Genomic DNA, 21,784 nt, shown 5'->3' with positions numbered 1-21,784 from the left:
TCTAGACCTGACAGACATTTCTTATAACATACATTTTTATCTTTTTTTTCCAAAATAAAGTTTCCTTTCTTACTGCACCACTTGTTATATGCAAGATGTTCCATACTTACAGTAATGCCTTCTGCCTTTCCCTGAATCTTTCCATTTCAGCCAGAATTTCAGATCTCTGAGATATGAAAAGCAGTACTATATGTGGTATTTAAATACAGACAAAGGACATATTTATGAAAGAACAAATGATATTATTCTATTTTCTATTCCTTTCCAAATAATTCATAAAACCACTTTCCTCGTTCAACAGGTAATGGAGACAGAACTGTCATTTTCATCAAATTACTTATTACTACACTAACTACATTACTACGTAGACCTTGTATTCAAAGCTATTTTTTCTCCATATGAAATTTTTTACAGTAATTTACAGTGAAATTCATCTGCCATTTTGAGTCAATTCACTGAGCTTTATACATTTCTAAGATCAACTTTCACCTTCAATACTGTGAATAATTCAGTATTAGCAGGATTTCTTACCTTCCTGCTCACACTTTTCTAATTCACTTATAGCTATGTTGAATATTACAGTCCCAGCAGAGATCCTTCCACCTTTTATTTTCACTATCTTAGCCTTTTAGAAAACTAATACTTTATTCCTAATCTCTGTTTCTTGCCTCCTAACCAATTATCTATTCACCATTTTTCTGCTCCATATTCCACATTCTGAGAAACTATTTGTTTCCTTCAAAATTTCTGGGAAGACCTTGTCAAAAGCCTCTGGCAATTCAGGCAGGCTCTACCAACATCATCATATTTGTTGATCCTTTCAGAGAGATTCAACATGTTTACAAGACAGGGGAAGTCACTGTTATAAAAGCCATATTAATTTTTCCCAGGAAAAGAATCATACCCATTCATGAGTCACAAAATTCAGTATTTATCGTAATTTTTGAGTTCTGACAGTACACATCTAGGGCTTTTTGACATGATAAACCCTTGCTACTCTTTAATCACCAGTTAACAAGACCCTTCTCCAATGCAAAGGGTTCTGCAAAGGAAAGTTCTGGCATAGGAGCCACCCCAGTTCTTTCTGTCACTAAATTCATCCATGGTGAAAGCAAAAGGAGAATTTAATGAACACTGGGGACCCCAATCCTTATTTACATGAACTTTTCTTGTTTCTGTTTTCAAGTAATATTGCAACATGTTCATTTCTGATTTTTAAAGCCTATCAAATTGAATTTGGAGGCAAATCAGTTATCAATTCAGATACCTTGCAGAAATTATTTCTTGCAGTCAACTCCATAACATAGGTAATAGCCAAGCTAAAAAGGAGTCATTAGAACAGTGGTACTTATTCAAAAGCAGCTTAATTCTAGAAATACAACCTTTATTTCCAAGATCAACTTGTCATTGAAACTGTTTAAATAGCACACCGACAAAGGCATATTTCTACTATTTTTTTGCTCCAGAAATTAAGGCTAAGGTGTAATAACATTTTTGTTCCCTGAAAAAAACTATCAGAAAAGTGAAAGTATTACATCCTCTTTTACAAATGACTAATGTGGTTTTTTGAGTTTTTGACAACACTTAAGAGTTTTTCACCATGCTGGAATTTGACTATAAGCCTCTATTTAATTTTCTTGACAAACAAGGAAATCTCAAACAGTTTTAATGGACTCAAAGATGTTAAACTTCAGTTTACCATGTGCCACTCACCTCTCAACTGTCTCTCCCTTTAAATGTCTTCCTCTGGGGAAACAGGATGTGTCTGTGCTGTCTACAGTGGTACTGACTGCTAAACGAACATGGGTGGTCACAGTTTGGGAAAGGAGGACAGGGACTTACCTGCTTCTTTGGCAACATCTGCAGTTGAAATATTTTGGAGGTTTGAGTGCACTCGGAAGGTCACAGCTGGTCCCAGCACACTGAAAGAGATTATTAAAAAAATGTAAGATTCATAATCAAGAGACATGGCATAATATTCCTTATCAAAATAGGCTTTTAAAGAGAACCTATTAAGACACCATTTAGCCCTCTTCCTTTTGCTTCATTAGCTACATTTGCATACATTTTTATACCTCTTGTGGTTTCCTGTGTGTATTTTGTGCCCGTCTGAAAGAATTTGAATGACATTAACTAAACTTCAGAACGCTCCTGTAAATAATATTCTTGTTATGAAGATGGCAAAATGGAGACACTGAAATTGCTATTCACTCAAGTACAGCATAGATCATCACTGGAATTCAGCATCCAAAGATTACATGTATTTTCACATTTTATATTCCTAATATCAACACAACTTCAGTTCCTCTTGTCACAACTGCAAATCAGAGGGACAATAGAGAAACTCAAAATATTTATCTTAATCATATTCTGCAAGAATATGTGTGGAGAAGAGATCCTGGACATATCTGATCCAATAGGTGGTTTTGAGCAGAAAAATACCACAAAGTATTTATAATTTAACAACAGAGGTGATCACCTCTTGGAACAATTTCTGAGGGGAAATTATTTGACTCCGTGGAGACCTTTCTGCATGTAGCCTGATGGTCCTTTATGGAACTAAAATCTATAAGACATTTACAGAGGAAAGTACTGATTAGCCAGATGTAGAGTGGCATTGTACTCAGAGTGTCACCAAAAAATATCATTGGACAATTTTAAGGAAAAATAAATCTGTATTAGTAATGTTGCATTAATTGTCATCCATCCCAATAAACACCTTACATGTATATCTGATGAAAGAAAAGAAGAAATTTCAGGTGTGATGTCCTTCAAACTATGCTTAAATACTTATTTAAAATCATGTAAGAAAAATACACATAAAAATACAGTGAATGTATTTTTGAAGAAAAATTTCTGGGGAACAGGAGACTATATAAATTATAATGCAAGAATTTACAGAAAATAAGAGTGAAGAGTCTCAAGAAAAACAAAAATTGGCACTATTTTATAGAAGTTTACTTACATAATATGTATTATGCAAGTTCCTAGGGTTGTTTTAACTCATAATATCAGTGAAAAGAATTACATTTATACTATGATGAGCAACCCTGCTCAAAAGGTGAAGTGCATGGGCTGGAACTGTACATGTAACAGCTTTTGACATCCTATTGCTGTGGCTTAGGAGAGAATAAAATCAGAAGAACTGTTGGATAAAAGAAGTAACTTGAAAAATATTTTCTTGCAGGGCTTGAAACGAAGTATTTAGTTATTCTTTTAGTAAAATGTTCACCTCTTACAATCATAGAATGGAGAGCACTTAATGAAGTGTGCTTAATTGCATCACATATATCCTAGACAGAAATACCTTTAAACTTTTTCCATTTCAGGCAGAAAAAACCTTTTCTTAACTATAAGACTTTGCTTTGAGGTCACAAAGGGAATCAGAGTAAGAATAAGGATAAGGAATATCCTTTCATCTTTTACTAGCAAAGCATGCACTGCACACATTTTATTCTGGAGTTAACAGGGACTGCCACTAATCAATCATTTTTCTCAAAGTACTCTTCGGAGGAGGGGAGAAAAAGAATACAGATTTTACTGTTAAAGGACACTCTAAAAGCCTGGTCACTGATGGTCAAGAAACACTTTAAATAATGCCAGGCAATTATAAAACATTTTTCAATATCATATTAATGTTATAGATTAAAATAATCAATGATTGCAAAGTACTTTTTATTTGAGATAACTGTTTTACAAAAATCCAGACTATTCTGCCACTAACCCTGAGATAATCAACCATAAAATGCACCTGTTTCAGGATACCAAGCACTAACTAATCTTGCACTGTCCTTCTTTCTGTGTTGCAAACATAAGAGAAATGCTGATTCCTCTTCAGCTGCTCAGATATTTACAGTGCCATTAGCAGTCTGCTTTAAATAATAGCACCACCACCCCAGTCCACAGCTCTTGCATGACCAAGATAGCAGGGAAAGAAAAACTAATTTCAGATATTCCCCCCAAATCTTTACGCATAGGCCATTATAGCTGAGAACGTAGAACCAACACAAAATTTCAGCGACAATGTAATTGCACTTCAGCTCTATCCACAAAGACAGAAAGTTCCCTGCCCTCCTTCCCTTATCTGAATATTTTACTTTTATCTCTCAGCTGCTCCCCACTTCCTCCCACTTCTCCTGTCTTGCCCCACTCCCTGCAGCCCTGCACTTCCTGGCATCAGTAAAATCATATAGATTAAAACTGGATCATTTCAGTGACCCAGCCCAGGCAGTGAGAGACAGGGATTTCCAAGGAGTGAAGCCTGTCAGCAACCATCCCACTACTCTCTACTGACTCCACCTGGAGAACCCAGGAACACGAGAAGATCCAACTCATGCCCACATCAGTGTTGCCACAAGTACTGTCATTTCTCCTCACTGCTCAGGGAAAACAAGAACAAAAAACAAGACAAAGAAAAAAATTCCTTGTGCAAGTGGGATGATACTGAGTTAAGACCATCCTCTTGCAGGAACAAATAAATCTCAGAATCATTTAAAACACCCACTCATATGTTGCTCTGTGGGCCATTGTATTCCTCTACTGTAGCAATTGAATTCTTGTATGCAAGAAATCACCTGAGCATCACATCAGCATGGCTTCACTAGGAATACTTGCAAAATACAGAAAATAAAACGGCTTTTGTCACAACTTTTTGCAAATTGGCATTCTGTTTATTTAAAAGCAAACAAAAGACCTTGAGATTACTTGGTCAAAATTGCATTTCTACTTGATGTTTTGGGAACTGACTGCTTCAGGAGCTCATAAAATGAGATTTTTCTCATGGGGGACTTCTGGCAAAAGCACTCAATAAATAAACATTTCAATAACAAAAGATGCCCTTTAGGGAATTCCTCACTGTTCATTATGTCTTGGATGAGAACATTTAAACAAAACCATTAATTATTTTACTGCAAAATATTTTTAAAAGACTTTTTAACAAGAGGTTGACCAGCCTGAAAAAAGGTTCCAAGATGTATAAAATGCACCCCTGATAGGAACTTTAAGTTGAGTAGATGAGACTTTCCTGTGTCAGACTCTGAAATCTGCATAACACTTACTGCAATGTCTTCAAACTGCTCTAAATACAGAGGCTCACCGAAGTGCACACATTTATTTATAAGCTGCTGAACTGCAAGCAAACCATTCCCACAGATGAGAGAGGTGCTGGAGGAGCAGAGGCAGCACTGCTGCCTGGTACCTTACCCCAGGCAGCACTCACCAGCTGGGCAGGAGAAAACAGTCACACAGAAACCACACTGTCCAGGCTGAAACCTCACCCACATCTGACATCTGCTGCAACTGAGGTTAAAAATGTTAGATGGTATTTTTTGTCTATCCCTACCCTGAGCTGCATGCTACTACAGTTACCCCCATGTAAAAATGCAGTAAATTTTTTCTGACACAAATGAACTTACACTCACTTAAGTCAGTGAAGATTGTGAATTTTAGAAGGACTCTGGACTATACAATGTAATTGCACTTACCACTTTTTTCTTATACTTCTTTACAATTTTTTTTGAATAAAGGTAAGCAGTTCTAACTTCAAGGCTAATAAATAGTGACTTACTCCCACACAAAATTGTCTGTTGCAATGACCTGCTAAATTTATTATTCAAACTTTACCAATTAATTTCCCCCCCGTTGGCTGTCACAACTTTTGCCTTTTTATTTTTTTTTTACTTACAACAATGTTGCCTTCAGTCATAATAAGGGGTTATTTTACAAAGACATTCGAAGCATATTGCAAATTGTCACCCTTATGTGCTGTTGTCTTTTATTCTGTTTACTAGAGATGAAATAATTACAGTGTTTATACCAAAATGACTTGAAGGTTGATTGCTGATTTAATAATATCCCCTCCCCTTGGGTTTATATTTCCCATCTGAAGGTGGGAGGGTGCACAATACACACAGAAAAAAAGAATATTCTTTGTGTAAAATACAAGTATTCCCTTTTGTTAATTGTTTTACGACTAAACATTCTTAACAGCATTCTTATATTTTCCCTGTCAACAAATGAATGATCTGGATAAACAGAGCTGGAGCGTGATCAATATGGCAAGGTCCATATCACTTTCAAGCCGTAGGTTATAATTATATTTATGAATGACAGGATTTAAATCTCCATAAATTATGTACCAAGCTTTTCATGCCTGCTCCTCTCCCTCGTGTGCGTGTACTTAAGCATTACAGTATCACACCGCATGTACTCTGAGAGATGCAGTCACAGTCTATCATACCCCCTAGTGGAAAAGGATTTGAGAAGCAAGTGCCAACAACATGGGTCTGTGTGCTCCTGAAGATGAGACATAGAGCTGATGCCAGATGGAAACGATCTGAGGTGGCATCTCATTTTTAAGATCCAGGCAAAGTGCAATTTCTCAAGACTGGGGGAAGATGAAGAGATTAGAATTGGCTATTTCCAACATGAAACATTCTCTTAATGACCCTATTTTATAAAACAGGGCTTGCCTTAATAAAGCTTAGATTTGAAATTAAAGTCACTACTTGTCTATATGTTCATTTCAAAATCCTTTAATCTCCGGAGGTTAAGAAAAGCAATTAGCAACGCTCCAGAGGACTGTGCAAAGCAAATTTTATAGCAGTGAAGGTAATTGTCTCAGGAAACGTTTGGTGGCCTTGAACTAATGACTTGCAATGTGTACACATTTCTATGCTTTCTGTGTTTAGGAATTTGAAGCTTATGTCCATTGTTTATACTGCACTGAAGCCTCCTTTTCACATTCTCAATTTTGGAAAAAACAAGATGCTCTGCTCTTGCAGTTAAAAACTGTTTTATATATTATATTTAGAGGTATATAAACATACTTATGTCAAATCAAATCAATGGGGAAAAGCACATAATTAGCAGAGGCATTTTTATACTACAGTATGTTTCTACATCATGATTTACAGAGAAAAGCAAAGGCAAAAAATTGTAGCTGGACACTGACACATAATACATTAATGGATTAAGAAGTGTACACTGGCTAGTTTGTTCTCCTTCTGATACTCAGAGTACCTGTAAATCAGTTTACTACTTGATTCAAGTTTGACCAACATTTTTGACCAAAACTGCTGACCAGAATTTATTTTGTGAATCATTGCATCTTACTGTATTTACATTACACAAGCAGGTACCTGATTGAGATTCAAAGAATCAGGAAAGCTTGAAAAGGATGTGCTGTGCTGACCCACTACAAAATAACATCACTGAACTGTTGAGTAGGGAATTATTGATCATCACTCAGACTTAATACTAAAAAGGCACGCATCTCTCACTCTTTAATATCTTTACTGTTCAATGATTTGCTTCACTTTGCACCTGGACTGCAGAAATATCAATGTGAAACTGTATGTATTCTCACATTCCTATTGACAGGTATGTATGCACAGCCAGTGATCAATTAAAAAAAAAATCTTTTTCTTTTTTAGCAAAATGAGTTTTTTGAGCCCTTCTCAGGAAACTCTCAACATGCTCCTTAAAGTGCAGAATGATGCAGTGTTCCAGAAAACCCTGCAATACAGCAAGTAATATATTATAATTAAATAAGTAAATATTAATATTTATATCCTTCATATACACTAAGCATGAACAATTTACAGCATTCTCTGAAGTGTTCCTACACTAAACACAGCATGGAGAGAGAAAGTTAAGGACTTTTTGTACTGGCATTACACCTGGTGACACCTGGTTACATGGACAGTGACCAGGTGCTGAAGATGGAAAAGCAAAATCCTTGCTAAGGGAGACACTAATTGCAGTGCCCACCAGGTAGTGGCTGAGTTCCTATCACTGCTTGAATTTCATTAGAGGGGTTTTCACCAGGCAGCTGGAAGGGATAACAGGTAGACCACAAAGATTAGAAAGACTGACAGTTTCAGAGCAATCATATCTTGCAAATGTAGCTACATAGAAACAAAATTTGGTCTGGATTTGATAGCTGCAGCCCAGACTTACTTCTGCTAGTTACATTCTTCATAAACCAGGTAAGACCTTGTGGTGCCCTCTTCTCTCCCCCTGTCACAATAAGTGCTGAGGAGTGACTGCACAGAGCAGCATTTCAGGGGCACAGAAGAGGTTGCAAGGTGTTCAAATAATGAAATGCCTGACACACTACCGTCATTAGAATAATTTCCAGACTGAAGTCACAGAAAAGGGATGACTGGTCCAGAAAGGGATACTTTCCAATAACAGCAGTCCATGGCTTGTGGGTCTCTGATACCGATACTAAAAGATGGAGCTTTAATTGTTTTACATTAATCATTAATTTTGTATTAATCATTTAATCTATATGCATCAAAATTGTGCTAAGTACACTGATCCTAATTTACATTGCAAAAGATGATGAAAGAGTATTTTAAAGATTTTACAACTTACTTCATCTGAGGTGAAGATTATTTTGCTAAGCCTACAATTTAAATGATTTTAAAAAGAGACAACGCTTAATTTAGAGATTGATGCTACACTCAGTTTGCCCTATTTTTATTCTTCACAAAATGCAACTTTTGATGATTACTCAATATCTATGAATAATTTGCAGAGTTTTAAAATAATTTTTCTATTAATCTGTCACAAGCCATGAAACTTGACATTTTCACCACACTGAGTACATGAAAGTTGCCAGCTTTGCCTGCCATGCAAATAAGGTTCTTAATTACAGTATTTAAAAGAACAAACCATACAAGCGCTATAATTTCTTATGGTAAAAAAAAAAGGTTTGGACCCTGTGAGGGGGGGCAAAATGGTCTCAAAAAGCTTCTTAAATGTACAGTGATTTTTCTTCCACTCCCCAAGGATTAAGCTAAAGGATAAAATTTATGTCATTAAAAAAAAAAAAAAAGCATTCTATTAATATTTCCATTCTCCTTCTTTATACTTTTATATCTACAAAGGGCAGACATTTTTAATTTTCACCCAGTAAGCCTTCAATGGATTTTACTGGCTTCAGCCCTCCTCACCCACTACACACCTGTGTTGTTAATGGAACTGGTATAAAATTTGTCTGCTGGGATGACAGTCACCTTTTGCTCCACTTGCACAAGTGACTTTTAATCCTTAATGAGGATCATGACTCACATGTTAGGGTTGTTATAGAGGTCCAGGTTCGGAAAGCTCAGAGCTTTGATAGGATCCATGTAGGACACATGTTTCTTGCATCAGTATTAGGCAGCACAACCAAAGACAAAAGAACCCCAAACTTTGCTGCAGTCTTAGTTCAAAAGGTTACCAAATTCTGAGTGCTGCAAGCACAGCTCTTCTGCTTGTCCTCAGAAGGACCTGTTGGCTTCTCCTTTAGCTCTGAGAACACCAATAAGAAGATTTGTTCTTGAGGCTCCCCTGCCAGCTCTGAGGTCAAGATATTTCCCTGGCAAAGGAGGCACTGCAAGTGGAATTTATTGGTCTTTTTCAGTTGTACCTACAGATGTATATTTGCTCTGTCTTTATGGCTCTTACGGAATACAAACCCTTCCACAGGCAAGTTATAATTCAACTTATTGGCCTGTTTATGCAATATTTACTAGCTAGGCAGTAACAAAAATGCTAAAAAATTGTTTATCTTTTTTGGTTGGGTCAGCAGGCATGTAATACTCATGAAATCCAACCATCCAAGTCACAAAATGAGAGAAGAAAATGTATGTTTGTACTTCTAGGAGAATCAGGTAGCCAAGGGCAGAAGGATCAAGACAGACATACACATAAAATAATTTTTATATTTCTTCTAAGAGGTTATTCTTTTAAACAAATCCCTAGATGAAAACTTTATTTTTTTTTTCATTTCTAATATTAGTAATTCTATTTGTGGATGAAGTTTTAGTTCAAGAGTGAGAATCACAGTTCTCTCTTTCTGTTCTCATATCTGTCATCAAGTCCTGCATCATTTTAGGGAAAATGAAGCAAACTGCCTTAGGTTTCAATCTACCCATCTGTAGAATGGAAATTATTACCTGCAAATAATATGTAAAGTGTTAAACAAATTAAATACAATGGCACACACTCAATGACTTCCTTGAAAGAAAGGAGTATATCCTACCTACCCTATAATGTTATGAACTTTGGTTTTATTAAAAAAGGAATATGATGGCATTCTCAGTCACACAGAAAGATAAGTAGTAGAGAAATATGAAGTTAAAAAAAGACAGACTTCAGAAGTTCACATATCTGTAAAAACCTTCTCTTGAGAAAGGACCCAGAAGTTCATGGAAATGTATCAATAATAGTGGATTCATTTTGCTTTTGATTATGAAGGTGCAAATCCTCTGTTTTAATAAGATGAAATGTTGTAATGGAAAGCCAAGCGCCATATATATTATTTGCAAAAATCTCCTTAGATTTTATGGTCTTTCTCTTTTGTAACCTAGAATTCATAAAATGCTGTAGGCCAAAATCCTTCCTGTTATTTTAATGATTTTTATATTTTTTCTAGCAGGAAAGTTAGACTGGAAAAGGCAAAATTATCTTGGTTATATGCACATTCATTGAAGAAAAGAACACAAAATGTATTGTACCTCAGGGGGAAAAGCCAAAAGACTAATGTAATGCTAAGGTTGTGGAATCACTCATTTTTAAGTAAGGAAATGCATAGTTTAAATTTTTACCATTTTTTTTTCCTTATCATCATTCTTCTAAAAAGTGATGAATCTTTATATTATAAATTAGTTGTCAAATGAGACAATATGTACCAGAAAACACAATGTAAATTCTTATAAATGCCTGCATTCAGTGAGTTACAGCAATACATTTTTCACATAATTTGTTTCCCAGACTCATTAAATCTGTGGGAAAAGTCAAGCTTGAATCAAAGTAGTTCCATTATTTCTGAGTTATGTTTTTATAACACTTTAAACATGATTATGTCAAATAACCACAGTTGTTTGTTTGCTGTTCAAAGTCAGAGAGCAGATGACAAATACTGCTCAACTTTCTTGAAAGGTCTATCTTTTTATTGAGACTAAGCATGGTACAGTTCAAATTGAAATACAAATCTTGCTTAATTTCTAGACAACAAATAGGGTGGAAATTAAAAAACCAAAATCTACTTCTAGTTAATATTACAGCATCTTAAAGAGAGCAGGATGAGTTATAGAACATTCCTTTCAGTAAATTTAAATTACATAGACAGCAGAATCCAGAATCTGCCAATCTGGGAAAAAAACTTTGCAAGAAAATTAATCTACACATGTTCAACATACAACACAAGAAAAGATTAATCACACCAAATCAAGGAATCAATGGAATCATGGAGAATCTGCACAATGGAGGGAACTTTTCAAATACAAACCTAACAAGACCCTGTGCTACCTGTCATACCACTGCTCAGTGGTTAAATAATCCTCCCTCACACTATCCATCCTGCCTCTCGATAATTTCTCGAGTTGTTTACATTTAGAGCATACATACTCCACATGTCATAACCCATCAGCACAAAGAAGTGAAAATGCCAAGTACTGTTCCAGTGCTTAGGTTCTGGATGACTGAGTATGATTAAGTAGTCAATTGACTTTTTCAGGTGTTATAAAAATAACACGGCAAACAATGAACAAAACCTACAGCGCATGATTAGGACACTACAGCCAATGCGCGTTTGTAATAGGTGAGGCTGGGAGATCCGCTCACCACTCTGCCTGCCCAACACTTCCGATTTCAAAGTGTTTTAAGCTTCTCCAAACTTTCACCACTCGGTTTGATTTTCAGATATCCTTCTCAGTTCAAGTTCTTTTCATTGGGATGGTTGGCTGGCTTTTCAAATTGTATTTCTTCCAGCCCAACAGTTCCAGCTCTTCCTAAGAGCAGGGATAATGACAGGCAGGGTTTGGTTTGGTTGTGTAAGGCCTGCTCTTTGAAAAGGAAGTGCAAAATGTCTCTAACTCCAGTACTTGCAAACAAGAGATTTGAAGTACAAAAAGAACATGCCTGTAACTGTGCTCATGATAAGCCTTCCAAATTCAAGCTTTTGTTAAAATCACTGTTTACACAAAACTATTAAAAAAACATGATTAACGGTATGGCCAAGCTACTGTATAACAGGAAAAATCAATCTTACTTCAAATACAGAAATGCAGCCTGTCTTTTAAAAGTTTTTTTTCAGTAGGATCCTTAAAATCCAAAGATGAATGCTGGTCAAATAGTAGAGAAGACCAATATTTTCAATGTTTTGGGGCCTTAATTTCAATTTTATCAGACTTCAGCAAGTCAGTTGCAAATGAAGTATAGAATAACAAAGATTTAAAGGCCCTACTGTTACTTTAAATTCTGATGGAATCTATCACAGTTCATTTGAGGAAAAATAATTTCAGGAATTAATTTATTTAAAGGCCAAATACCAGTGTCTGAATGGAGAGCTGACTTCTGGGACTACTGAATGCTCAGGAAATTGAATGCTCAGCAGACTGAAGCCAATGGGATCTCTGTCTCAGTCAGGAAAGTTCATTTCAGAAAAGGCTGAGTAAGTATGCACTGAGACACTGGACACCTCATAGCGGTAAATGCTTTGACACTAATCTTTTCATGCATTACTCCAGCTCTGGATGGTCCTAATAAAATCCCATACCTCATATGAGTTAAATATATCAATTCATGTTTGCCAAGCATTTTGATAGTGTAGTGAAGAGCACTATAGGAAAAAAACTCACAAACTAAAACAGAAGGAAATGGGGTTTCTGACCTCAAAGCAGAATTTGAATAAAGTGCAATATAAATAAAACCTGAAGTCACACATTGAACAATGAAAATAAAATGGAAAATTGAAGAGCTACTCATTAACTGAGGATTTCTTTTCTGCTCATGAAATAAAACAGTTGGCTGTAGAAAAATACATAGATGTGATTCAATATTTCAGAAGTCTATCATAATTAGTGTTATTCAAAAGATTGGTCACCGGAACAAAACAAAATAAAAAAATGGATGGAGTTCAGCCCAAAGTCAATGTTTTGTTTATCTTTATCGCCTAAATAAAAGCATTTTCCTTATAAGCCAAGCTTAGTTAAATTTTGAAACTAGTTATTACTTTGAATTTATATATTTTCTTTTCCAAATGTCAAATCACATATCTGTGTCTGCTAGAAAATTTGAAAGGTATTTCAGCTGAAGTCTTCATATGATTTCCTTGTATACCTTCAGTTAACCTGAATTTTTCATTTTTCATATGATAAACTATTTAAGTAAACACTGAATTCACCTGTAGTTCCAGTGTGGTAGGGAGCACTGTGAGGGTGAAAGCTGAACAACCAGCCTGAATCCTGGATTTTGGAGATTTAGACTCTGAAAGTTGAGGGATTTGGTCTTTTAACTTAGCTCTGGATGCACAATATAGATTCATAAATTCATGGTAGGGGAATAATGGTTAAATGAAATGTCTTTGCAATCCAGGACATTATATTAGATAATCAGAATCAGCCTTTTCAACTTAAAAAAATCTATTTATATTAGCATTTCAAATTTAGCCTAAGTGTCCTGTTCATTCTCAACATTATATATATAGATTATATGGTCATATACTGAATTGTTACACTTCAAAACAACAACAGCAGATTGAGATTAATGTAATTTCATGGAATGAATATAGAGTGCTCTGCTAGAGGTTTTCTGCTGAAAAATTATACATGAAAATGGAAATGCTGGTCAAGTTAGCACATCTCCTGAAAGTTCAGTTCTTTGAGTAGCAAGCTTTGGTATATTAGATGGCAAAAATGAGGAAACTGCCATTAAGATAAATGAGTGGAGGAAGCTAAAGCAGAACAAAATGGGGAAAAAAGAGACACTTAGAGCAAAAGATCCTCAATGGCAATTGGGAAAATCATATCACTCTAGAGAGAATGTAATATTCAGCTGAAAATCTCACTCTTAACTGGAGGCTGAGAATGATATAAGGCCTGAAAAACTATGAAATCAGAATAATCTGTTTTCTTTCCATACAAAGGTGCTTACCTAAGGTCAGAGCTGAAACTTTCCCTTTACTATGTTGGCATACCCCAAATGTGAGAACATTAAATACAAATTCAAAAATTTGTATTCTCATCAGAAACCAGTTTATGCTCTAATCAATGACTTTGACTATTAATTATGTGTCCATTCCATGTCTTTCAAAGTTGAGCTTAGAGATTTTGGTATTTTTATTTTATTACATTTGAATGTTTCTTTTATAAAGTCTCATGTTGTGAATAACTCAATTACATGAAGAAGGCCAATGCTGGAGATTGCAAAGTCATATTTTTTTTAAAGAAAATAGATACAAACTAAACATTAGTACACATCTGACTTCAATCCCTGATACCAGTCCAACAATCAATCACCAGGGGCATTGGACACCCATAATTAGATTATAAAATCATAACTATAGTAATTTTACGTCTGCTTGCATAATTACATCAGCATGCTAATATCCTTTTAATGGTCTCTAATGATGTAATAAGAAATAATGGAATTTATTTGACAGCTACATAACCATTAACAAAACATATTAAGCATAACTATTACTTCCATAAAGATCCAGGCTGTATCCAAAAGTGACAACTAACATGCTGGATCTTTTTTTAACATTGAAATATTTCTAATTCTGAATTCCCTCAATCTATTCCCACTCATCTGCTTCACAGAGTGAGCAAAGTTTATGTCAATGCAAATTTGACAACAAATCGGCTGTAGAAATGGACTGGATGCTGTGGAAGCCAAGCCTGGGGATATCCTGTGAACTGAAGCCTATCAATTAAAGTTGGCAGGACTGTGAAAGACAGAAGATAAAATAAGCTGATTACTACCAAGCATCAAGCACCAACAATCAAGAGCTAACACAGGGTGTTGGTAAGAATCCATGGCAAAAGCAATTGTCCACTTAAGTAACTCCAAAGCACATCAAAAAACTAAAAATATAGGGAAGAATGAAAAATATTTGCAGACAAAACTAACTAAAGGCAGTAATTTATTAGTGAAGCAGTTCCTTTCATTTTCCTTTGTTTATTTTTTTTCAGAGAAAAGGACAATAAACTGGTAACTGAGAATTTAAAGAACTTTAAAAGAACTCACCACACCCTCTCTACTCAGTTCTTCCACTATTGCTATTTTACGTGATGACTTTGTCTGTACTCTTAAATTAACCCCAAGATTCTCATTAACATGTCATTACTCTGAAATCTTTGCAATAATCTAAAAAATCCAAGTCTACACTGCTACTTTCTAACCATGGGGAATTCTTGGAGGGAAAAGAGTATTGAGAATTCCAGACCAAGCAAATACTCAGGTCAGAGTTAAAGTAGGCTAGTATGACAAATGCTCACCCTTTTTATAACTCCTCTTTCTCCAGGCTGACTGATATTTTTTTCTACATAATTTCCCCATTTTTACAAAAAATTGAATCTTTAAAAAAAGGATACTTTTAGCTGCCAGTGAAATAAAATAAATCACCCATGATGCCTTAGCCCATGTAAGAAGCATATTTCCTGAGAAATATTTCCTGAGAAATATTTCCTGATATGTCCGTGGTGACTATGACATGACATCAGGTTTTTCCTGAAACCCCTCTCCATGAGACCACTGAGGAGCTAACCAGAGTATTCAAATTCTTGCTGTTTTCCACTGACAGTGGTGCAATGTCAAGAAAACAAATCCAAAACACTTTTTGGCAAGGCCTTTGTCTAAAACTTCTACTACTGCTTTAGCTACTGGTCAGCTCCACCTTCCCTTAAGTACTTTATGGGTTTAACCTGAGCCATCTCATTCTCTTGAAAAAAGATTTATTATGGATGAATTCTTCACTGGTTTGATATTTAGGATAACCCTTCACAGATTTATAGATTTTTAAACAGTCAAAGACTGATAAAAACATTGTATAGATAGAAAGAATGCTCAGTCCTGTTTGGTCTTCCTGTAATTCATACTACATTTTAAGGTACTGACCATACAATTTTTTTCATACAGTCATGTGACTGTATATTAATAGATGCAAAATAAGCAGCTAATTCTGCAGTTTAAAAGAAAGGTCCATCACAACTGGCTAAACCACTGGAAGAATATTTTTCATTATAGAACAAATCAACTGCAATGTGTTGTGATTTATCAAATGATAAAATATAACCAAAAGGCTTTATACTAACAATAAGAAAGGTAGGCAAAAGTGCTCTTGTACTGTAAATGAATGAAGTTAACGAAGCTGAACCCACTGATTCCAGCAGAGAAATAGTTCCATGAGATTTCTCCTTTAAATGTGCAATAGACTTTCTCTGCTAGTGCTCAAAGTCAAGGGTTCAAATTCTCTTTACAAGATAGTAGAATATATATATATATATATTCAATTTAAAAACTCAGCATTCATAAAAAATATTTTATGAAATACAATCAAAAGACATTAATCAAAACAAAATATGGGAATATTTTCCTTCTCAATAATTAAAGCCAATATGACTGGTATTTTCCAGGTTTCTGAAAAGATTTTCTCACCAGGAGTCCATTTTTCCATACAAATACAGTAATAGAAGGGGTACAATTTTTTTTATTTTATTTTACAATCAAGAATAAGAACTTCCACATGAAAGGACATGATCAGGATCACGTTCCAGATGAAACATGATCAGACTATGATAAAAACAGAGTATTAAACAATGAATTCCATTTTGTAAATGAGGATCAAACAGTAGCTGATGGCAGCACAGGTGAAGCTAAGAAAGATGCTGCACTTCAGTAACCCAACTCATGGGCCAAGGCAAGCAGTCCCAAACCTTCTGAAACACAGGCAGGAGCTGGGTGCTACCCAGACATCAGCTATTTCCTGTGTGCCCAAGATGTGACTTCTTTTCTCAAAACCCTCCCACAGACCTTTCTTTTCAATTACCTTTGCATCAAACTACAACTGTTTTATACAGAGAGGATGAAGTTTTGTGAAGAACATGTTTCTTCCAAAATGCCTTCAGAAAATCTTCAGTCTAAAACACTTTATTGGACATGGCAGATCATAACCTCCTAGTTCATGAGATTAACATGCAGAGCATTCATCAGTATGAATCATAGGAGGAAAACCAGTGTTCAGCAGAGCTGAACTCCCTGTGACTTGTTAAATAAATAGCCGACCAAAACGCATGACCTAGTGTGCCATGTACCAGACTCAAAGACAGACACCCAAGTTTTTTCCATCTCTGATGTCTTTTTTCCCCCTGGTAATGCTGGGTATAATGACCCTTCAGAAGGTTCTCCTTACCTAAAAATTGTTAAATAAAGTTGGCAATATTTGTAGAGCATTTGGAACACATTCTTTTTCCCTATGAATGCAGAAAAAAATTCATCCTTTATAATTTTCTCAGAATAATTTGTTCCCATCTGTAGGGAATGTTACAAAGATCATCAATATTCTTTTTCCCCTCATGCCCACTCTCCTTAATTTTGACAGTAAAGAGCAGATACTTCCTTGTAAGACAAACTATTCAAAAATAACAAGGTATCCAATAAAATAAAAAAGGATAAAATCCCATGTACATACTTGACATCATCGAAGACACTCATCTGCAGCTTCAGGAGATCTGCCACTTCCTTTATTAACTCCAAGCCCTTTTCCACACTCAGGGGGCTGTTGAAAGGGAGCAAGAAAACAGAGCATTAAAAAAATGGAACTCATCAATACTTGAGAGGCTAAAGGTCCCAAAAGAGTTATCACCTTGGCCTCTTTGAGTCTGAAAGCCACCACTAACTGTATTCCTGTCACATAGTAATCGTGATATCAAGGGAATTGGGATCAGGTGCTTCTTCAGGCATGATGAATCACCTGAATTTTCCAGCAATAAGACAAACAATAAGGTGCAAATGGAATTGTTAGGAAGTGTAATGGGCCCATGATGCAGCAACCAGTTCATCTCAGTCCTCAATAAAAAATGTAATAAAGTAAAAGGACAGAAAGAAAGAAAAGGATTGACGAGACAAGGAGGGAAACAAACAATGAAAGTCAAATTTGAGGCTCAGTATCAAATGGACAAGTGAAAAGCATATTTTTAAATTCATTAGATTTTAAAATGAATCTTTACCCAGTGAAAGGATACAAAATTATTATGGATTTGAAAGTAAACAATAGAGCAAGACACACAGTCCAGAGGACACTGATTAGATACATAGGATTTAGCTTGGTGTGTGCATACGCTGCTGACAGAGCCCCCTTTAAATCTTTTTAACCTTTGTCAATGCCACATTTACATTTTTTAATTTGGAAAACAGGTTGCAATCAAGCCTAACATAAGATGACTGCTATCATTTTAAAAAGCACTTACCTAGATGCAAAATTTATATTTGCAAAATTTTGGGGTTATTAGAGTTGATACAGCTCTAAAGATGTATTAAGAACATTCCATCCCTAATATACTGCTCATAACTTGCTTAGTTGTTCAGTACTGTGGAACCAAATAAAAGAATATTAAGAAAGAAGAAGGAAACGTATTAAAAAGTATTAAAAAGATGCGGAAATTATATAATAGTGAAAATAACAGAGACGACATCCTCTGTCAAAATTGTGATCATAGATTTAATCTCAACATTGTTAAAGCCCCAAAGACCATAAAATTATACCTTACAAGCTTATCAAACTTATGCCATGGTAATGCAGAAATAACTTTGCTGAGATTAACCCACAGGAAAAAACATCCTGTATTTTTTCCTTCAAGGATTTATAATAAGTTGAAGAAGGTGTCAAAAAAGGCTTGTAGTATTAGACACAATCTTTTCAACTGGACTAAGGGAAAACAATTTTTTTCAAAGCTTTTTTCAAAGGACACTATTTCTACCTCAGAGCTGAATTTTTTAAAACTAATTTTACATGATGGTGATTCATTGCCACTGTTTTATTTATTATCTTCAGTTAAGACTGGGAGTTTCTGTTTTGGTTGTTTTTTGTTGCTGTTGTTGTTTTTGGGTTTGTTTTTGGGTTTTTTTTTTCACTGGTTTCTGCATGCACTGCCCTAAGGGCACCTCTATTTAAATAATGGGATATCTCACATGGATCTTGGTTAGGATGGAATTGTTCAGCCTCCCTTCATGCTACTAGCCCAAAATGCTCAAGAGACCTCCTGTCACACACCCAGAAGTAGCCCCTCAAGGCACCAGATAAATATAGAGTTTTTCTAGATATCTAAGACAGAAATGCTTTCCTGTGAAAGTAACAAAAGAATCTGATTGATTGTGTAAGGAAAAAAATGTACTATAGATTATTCATAAATCTGTTATATTTCAAGGACTGACAGTGGATAGAAACGTGATTATTCCCATCACTGTGAAAGCAGATTGTCATAGTTACTCTGGGGTTTATGTGTTAATTAAATCTTTTCTCCCAAAGAGGTTGGCTTAAATTTTACGGAAATGATTGGTGTCAGCAAGTGGGCTTTTACTGTAATAGCAAGTCTGATGAAGGCAAAGGCTGCTGTGTACATTGGTGCTGCCTTTTAACCAAGGGGGCCTCCCACCCCTGGCTTACCCCTCCCTATTCCCCTGAAAAGCATTCCCCAGCCTCAAAAACAAGATATGCTGCAACAAGCCAATGCAGCAGCACTAAATGGGAGGTGTAATAAGAGCATTTGAATGCTACAAGCCAGTAATAATGCTGGTGGGGAAATGGGTGAGAAAATGGTGCAGGAAGGTTGCATTGTTTTGCAAGCCTGAGCATCCAAGGGAAGTCTTTGTAACTCTCATGCAATATCAAACTCAAACACGAAGGTTCACAAACTCAGATGCAATTTGATAGGCTAAGAAATTATCATTCATAATAGCAAAGGAAAGCTGCAGGATGAGTTTTCTATGGTACCAATTCTATTACTGATCCCACAGTCATACTTAAGGATTCCCATTAAGAATGATTACAATCACAATATTTTCCAATGCAATTTTTCCAGCTTCCCAACATTGATACAATCTAGTACTGTTTATTACAATTCTATGACAGCTGTCTTGTAGGACAGTAGAATATTCAAAACCTTTCTCTAAAAACACCAGACCATGATTTTCCACACTCAATTGATGCTTTTGTTCAGTGTTTCATTTTGCTGAGTGTTGCATGGTTTGTATGGTGATTGCCTTTAACTTTGTTTCCATGGAATCACACCACTTCCACCAGCACAGTGCTTAGCAAACTGACCTACCTTGCAGCAGCACTGTTCACCCACATCACTCAGCTGATTTCAGGCTTTTACAAGAAGGAAGAAGACAATCTTTCAAATATCACCTGTTCTCCTGCCTGTGGCCCTCCCACACACCCCCAGACTCAATACTTGTAGAAGATACAACGTTTGTGATCTTTCATGTCCTATGCTTAGTTTTCAGCCTGCTTGATTCAGTTTTTGTATTAGGCAGTGGGGGTTTTCTTAGAAATATATTTCATCTATTGATTGTGTGAGTTCAACAACTACGGAATTAATTCAATGAGAAGTGTTAGACAAACCAAGAAAGAAAGACTTAAAAGAAGTGTTCAGATAAGGAACAAATAGTGAGACACTCCAGACTGAAGATGTAACAGTAGAAAGAAGACTATTTAGACAAGCCCGACAATTGAACTATTTTATCAAGGCCAAAGACTTTGAGAATAATTATGGTAGGGTTCACACCACTTTGTCTGAACTGATGGTCAGTGCAGTTCCCAGTGGGGGAGCTGGGAACTCCTTTGATGCTGGGCCTTGCTGGCACTCCAAGCTGTACAGCACAGAGTGAGTCCCTGGGCTGTGGCCCCTTACATTCCAGGGCCAAGACAGGTCCAACTCACATGCATTTTCTTCCAGGAGTCTGTGACAAGGCATTTCAGTACTCCAGTAACAGTGAACCCTTAAAAGAGAAATCACAATTTGCATAGGCCTCAGAGATACAAAGCAGGAGCTGGAAAAAAAAAAAAGCAGAAAAAGGACCTCTCATGGATGCTATTTATGTGTTCCAAGTTCTCTTGAGGCTGGCTAACCCTTTCTATGTCCAAGAAAACTAATGGTTTCTGCAGTGCCTTTAATACCCTGCTTGATGGCCACCAGAACAAGCTCCCCAGGTCACAGCACTCTGGGCAGAGCTCAAGAAGTGTTTGGACAATATTCTTTGGTACATGGTGTGATTTCTGGGGTTCCTGTGCAGGGGCAGGAATTGGACTTCAGTGATCCTCACGGGTCCCTTCCCTCTTAGGGAAGATTCTATGATTCTATTTGATTTTATCACTACTTTTTTTGATTGCCTTGAAGGCTTCTGATCACTTTTGGTCTACGTTTTGGCCTTAGGAAGAGTCAACTGCTGGATGGCAGAGCACCTTTTTGCAAATAATATAGATGTTGCCAGATGAGATTGGGTTTCCTACCTTTACTCTCATTCCATTTGCCATAGATTTCTCTTTTGCACCTTCTTTCAAGGTAGCTATAATAATAGCAGCTAAAAGAAAATGTGATACATATCACTGTTTAAAATTATTCTTTCGAGGCCCTTTTTAGGTTTCCATCTCAAGTTCTCTTGGAAGATGAAAAGAGAGTCAGAAAGTATATAAAATTCATGTATAATGTACTTCCTTCCATTACTTTATCTTCTAATACCATCTCTATCTGTGAGTGCTACCCTAATTATTATTTTTAAAGTTGACAGATTCAGACCCTACTGAACCAGTAGCAGAACTGTCTCACTCAGGTGCCAATCTCTATCTTATTGGTAGATTATACTTTGACACGCTAATGACAATGAATAAATAAGTGGGGAATGAAATATAAATATTTCCTTTGGGCTTTATAAAGATAGATAGATTGATAGATATATCTTTAAAGTCTTTCAGAGTGTCATCTGAAAAATATTTCACTACTACTTTTGT

At 35.9% G+C, this 21,784-nt stretch overlaps 1 protein-coding gene across 3 annotated transcripts in view; it reads right to left on the bottom strand.

The window, feature by feature from the left end:
• Positions 1–21,784, bottom strand: part of PTPRN2 (protein tyrosine phosphatase receptor type N2) — a 632,482-nt gene that overhangs the window by 347,373 nt on the left and 263,325 nt on the right. For all 3 annotated transcript variants that reach the window (XM_088055089.1, XM_088055102.1, XM_088055094.1), the window contains 2 exons: positions 17,465–17,551; positions 1,843–1,922 (listed from right to left, as the gene is read on the bottom strand). In XM_088055089.1, coding sequence (XP_087911215.1) covers positions 1,843–1,922; positions 17,465–17,551 — 167 coding nt within the window. The remainder of the gene's footprint in view (positions 1–1,842; positions 1,923–17,464; positions 17,552–21,784) is intronic.

This window comes from Pseudopodoces humilis, chromosome 1 (assembly GCF_049639895.1).
Source record: "Pseudopodoces humilis isolate 2021_Gansu_Grassland_sample_001 chromosome 1, ASM4963989v1, whole genome shotgun sequence".
Classification (NCBI taxonomy): domain Eukaryota; kingdom Metazoa; phylum Chordata; class Aves; order Passeriformes; family Paridae; genus Pseudopodoces; species Pseudopodoces humilis.
This window is presented reverse-complemented; position numbering and strand designations above follow the sequence as displayed.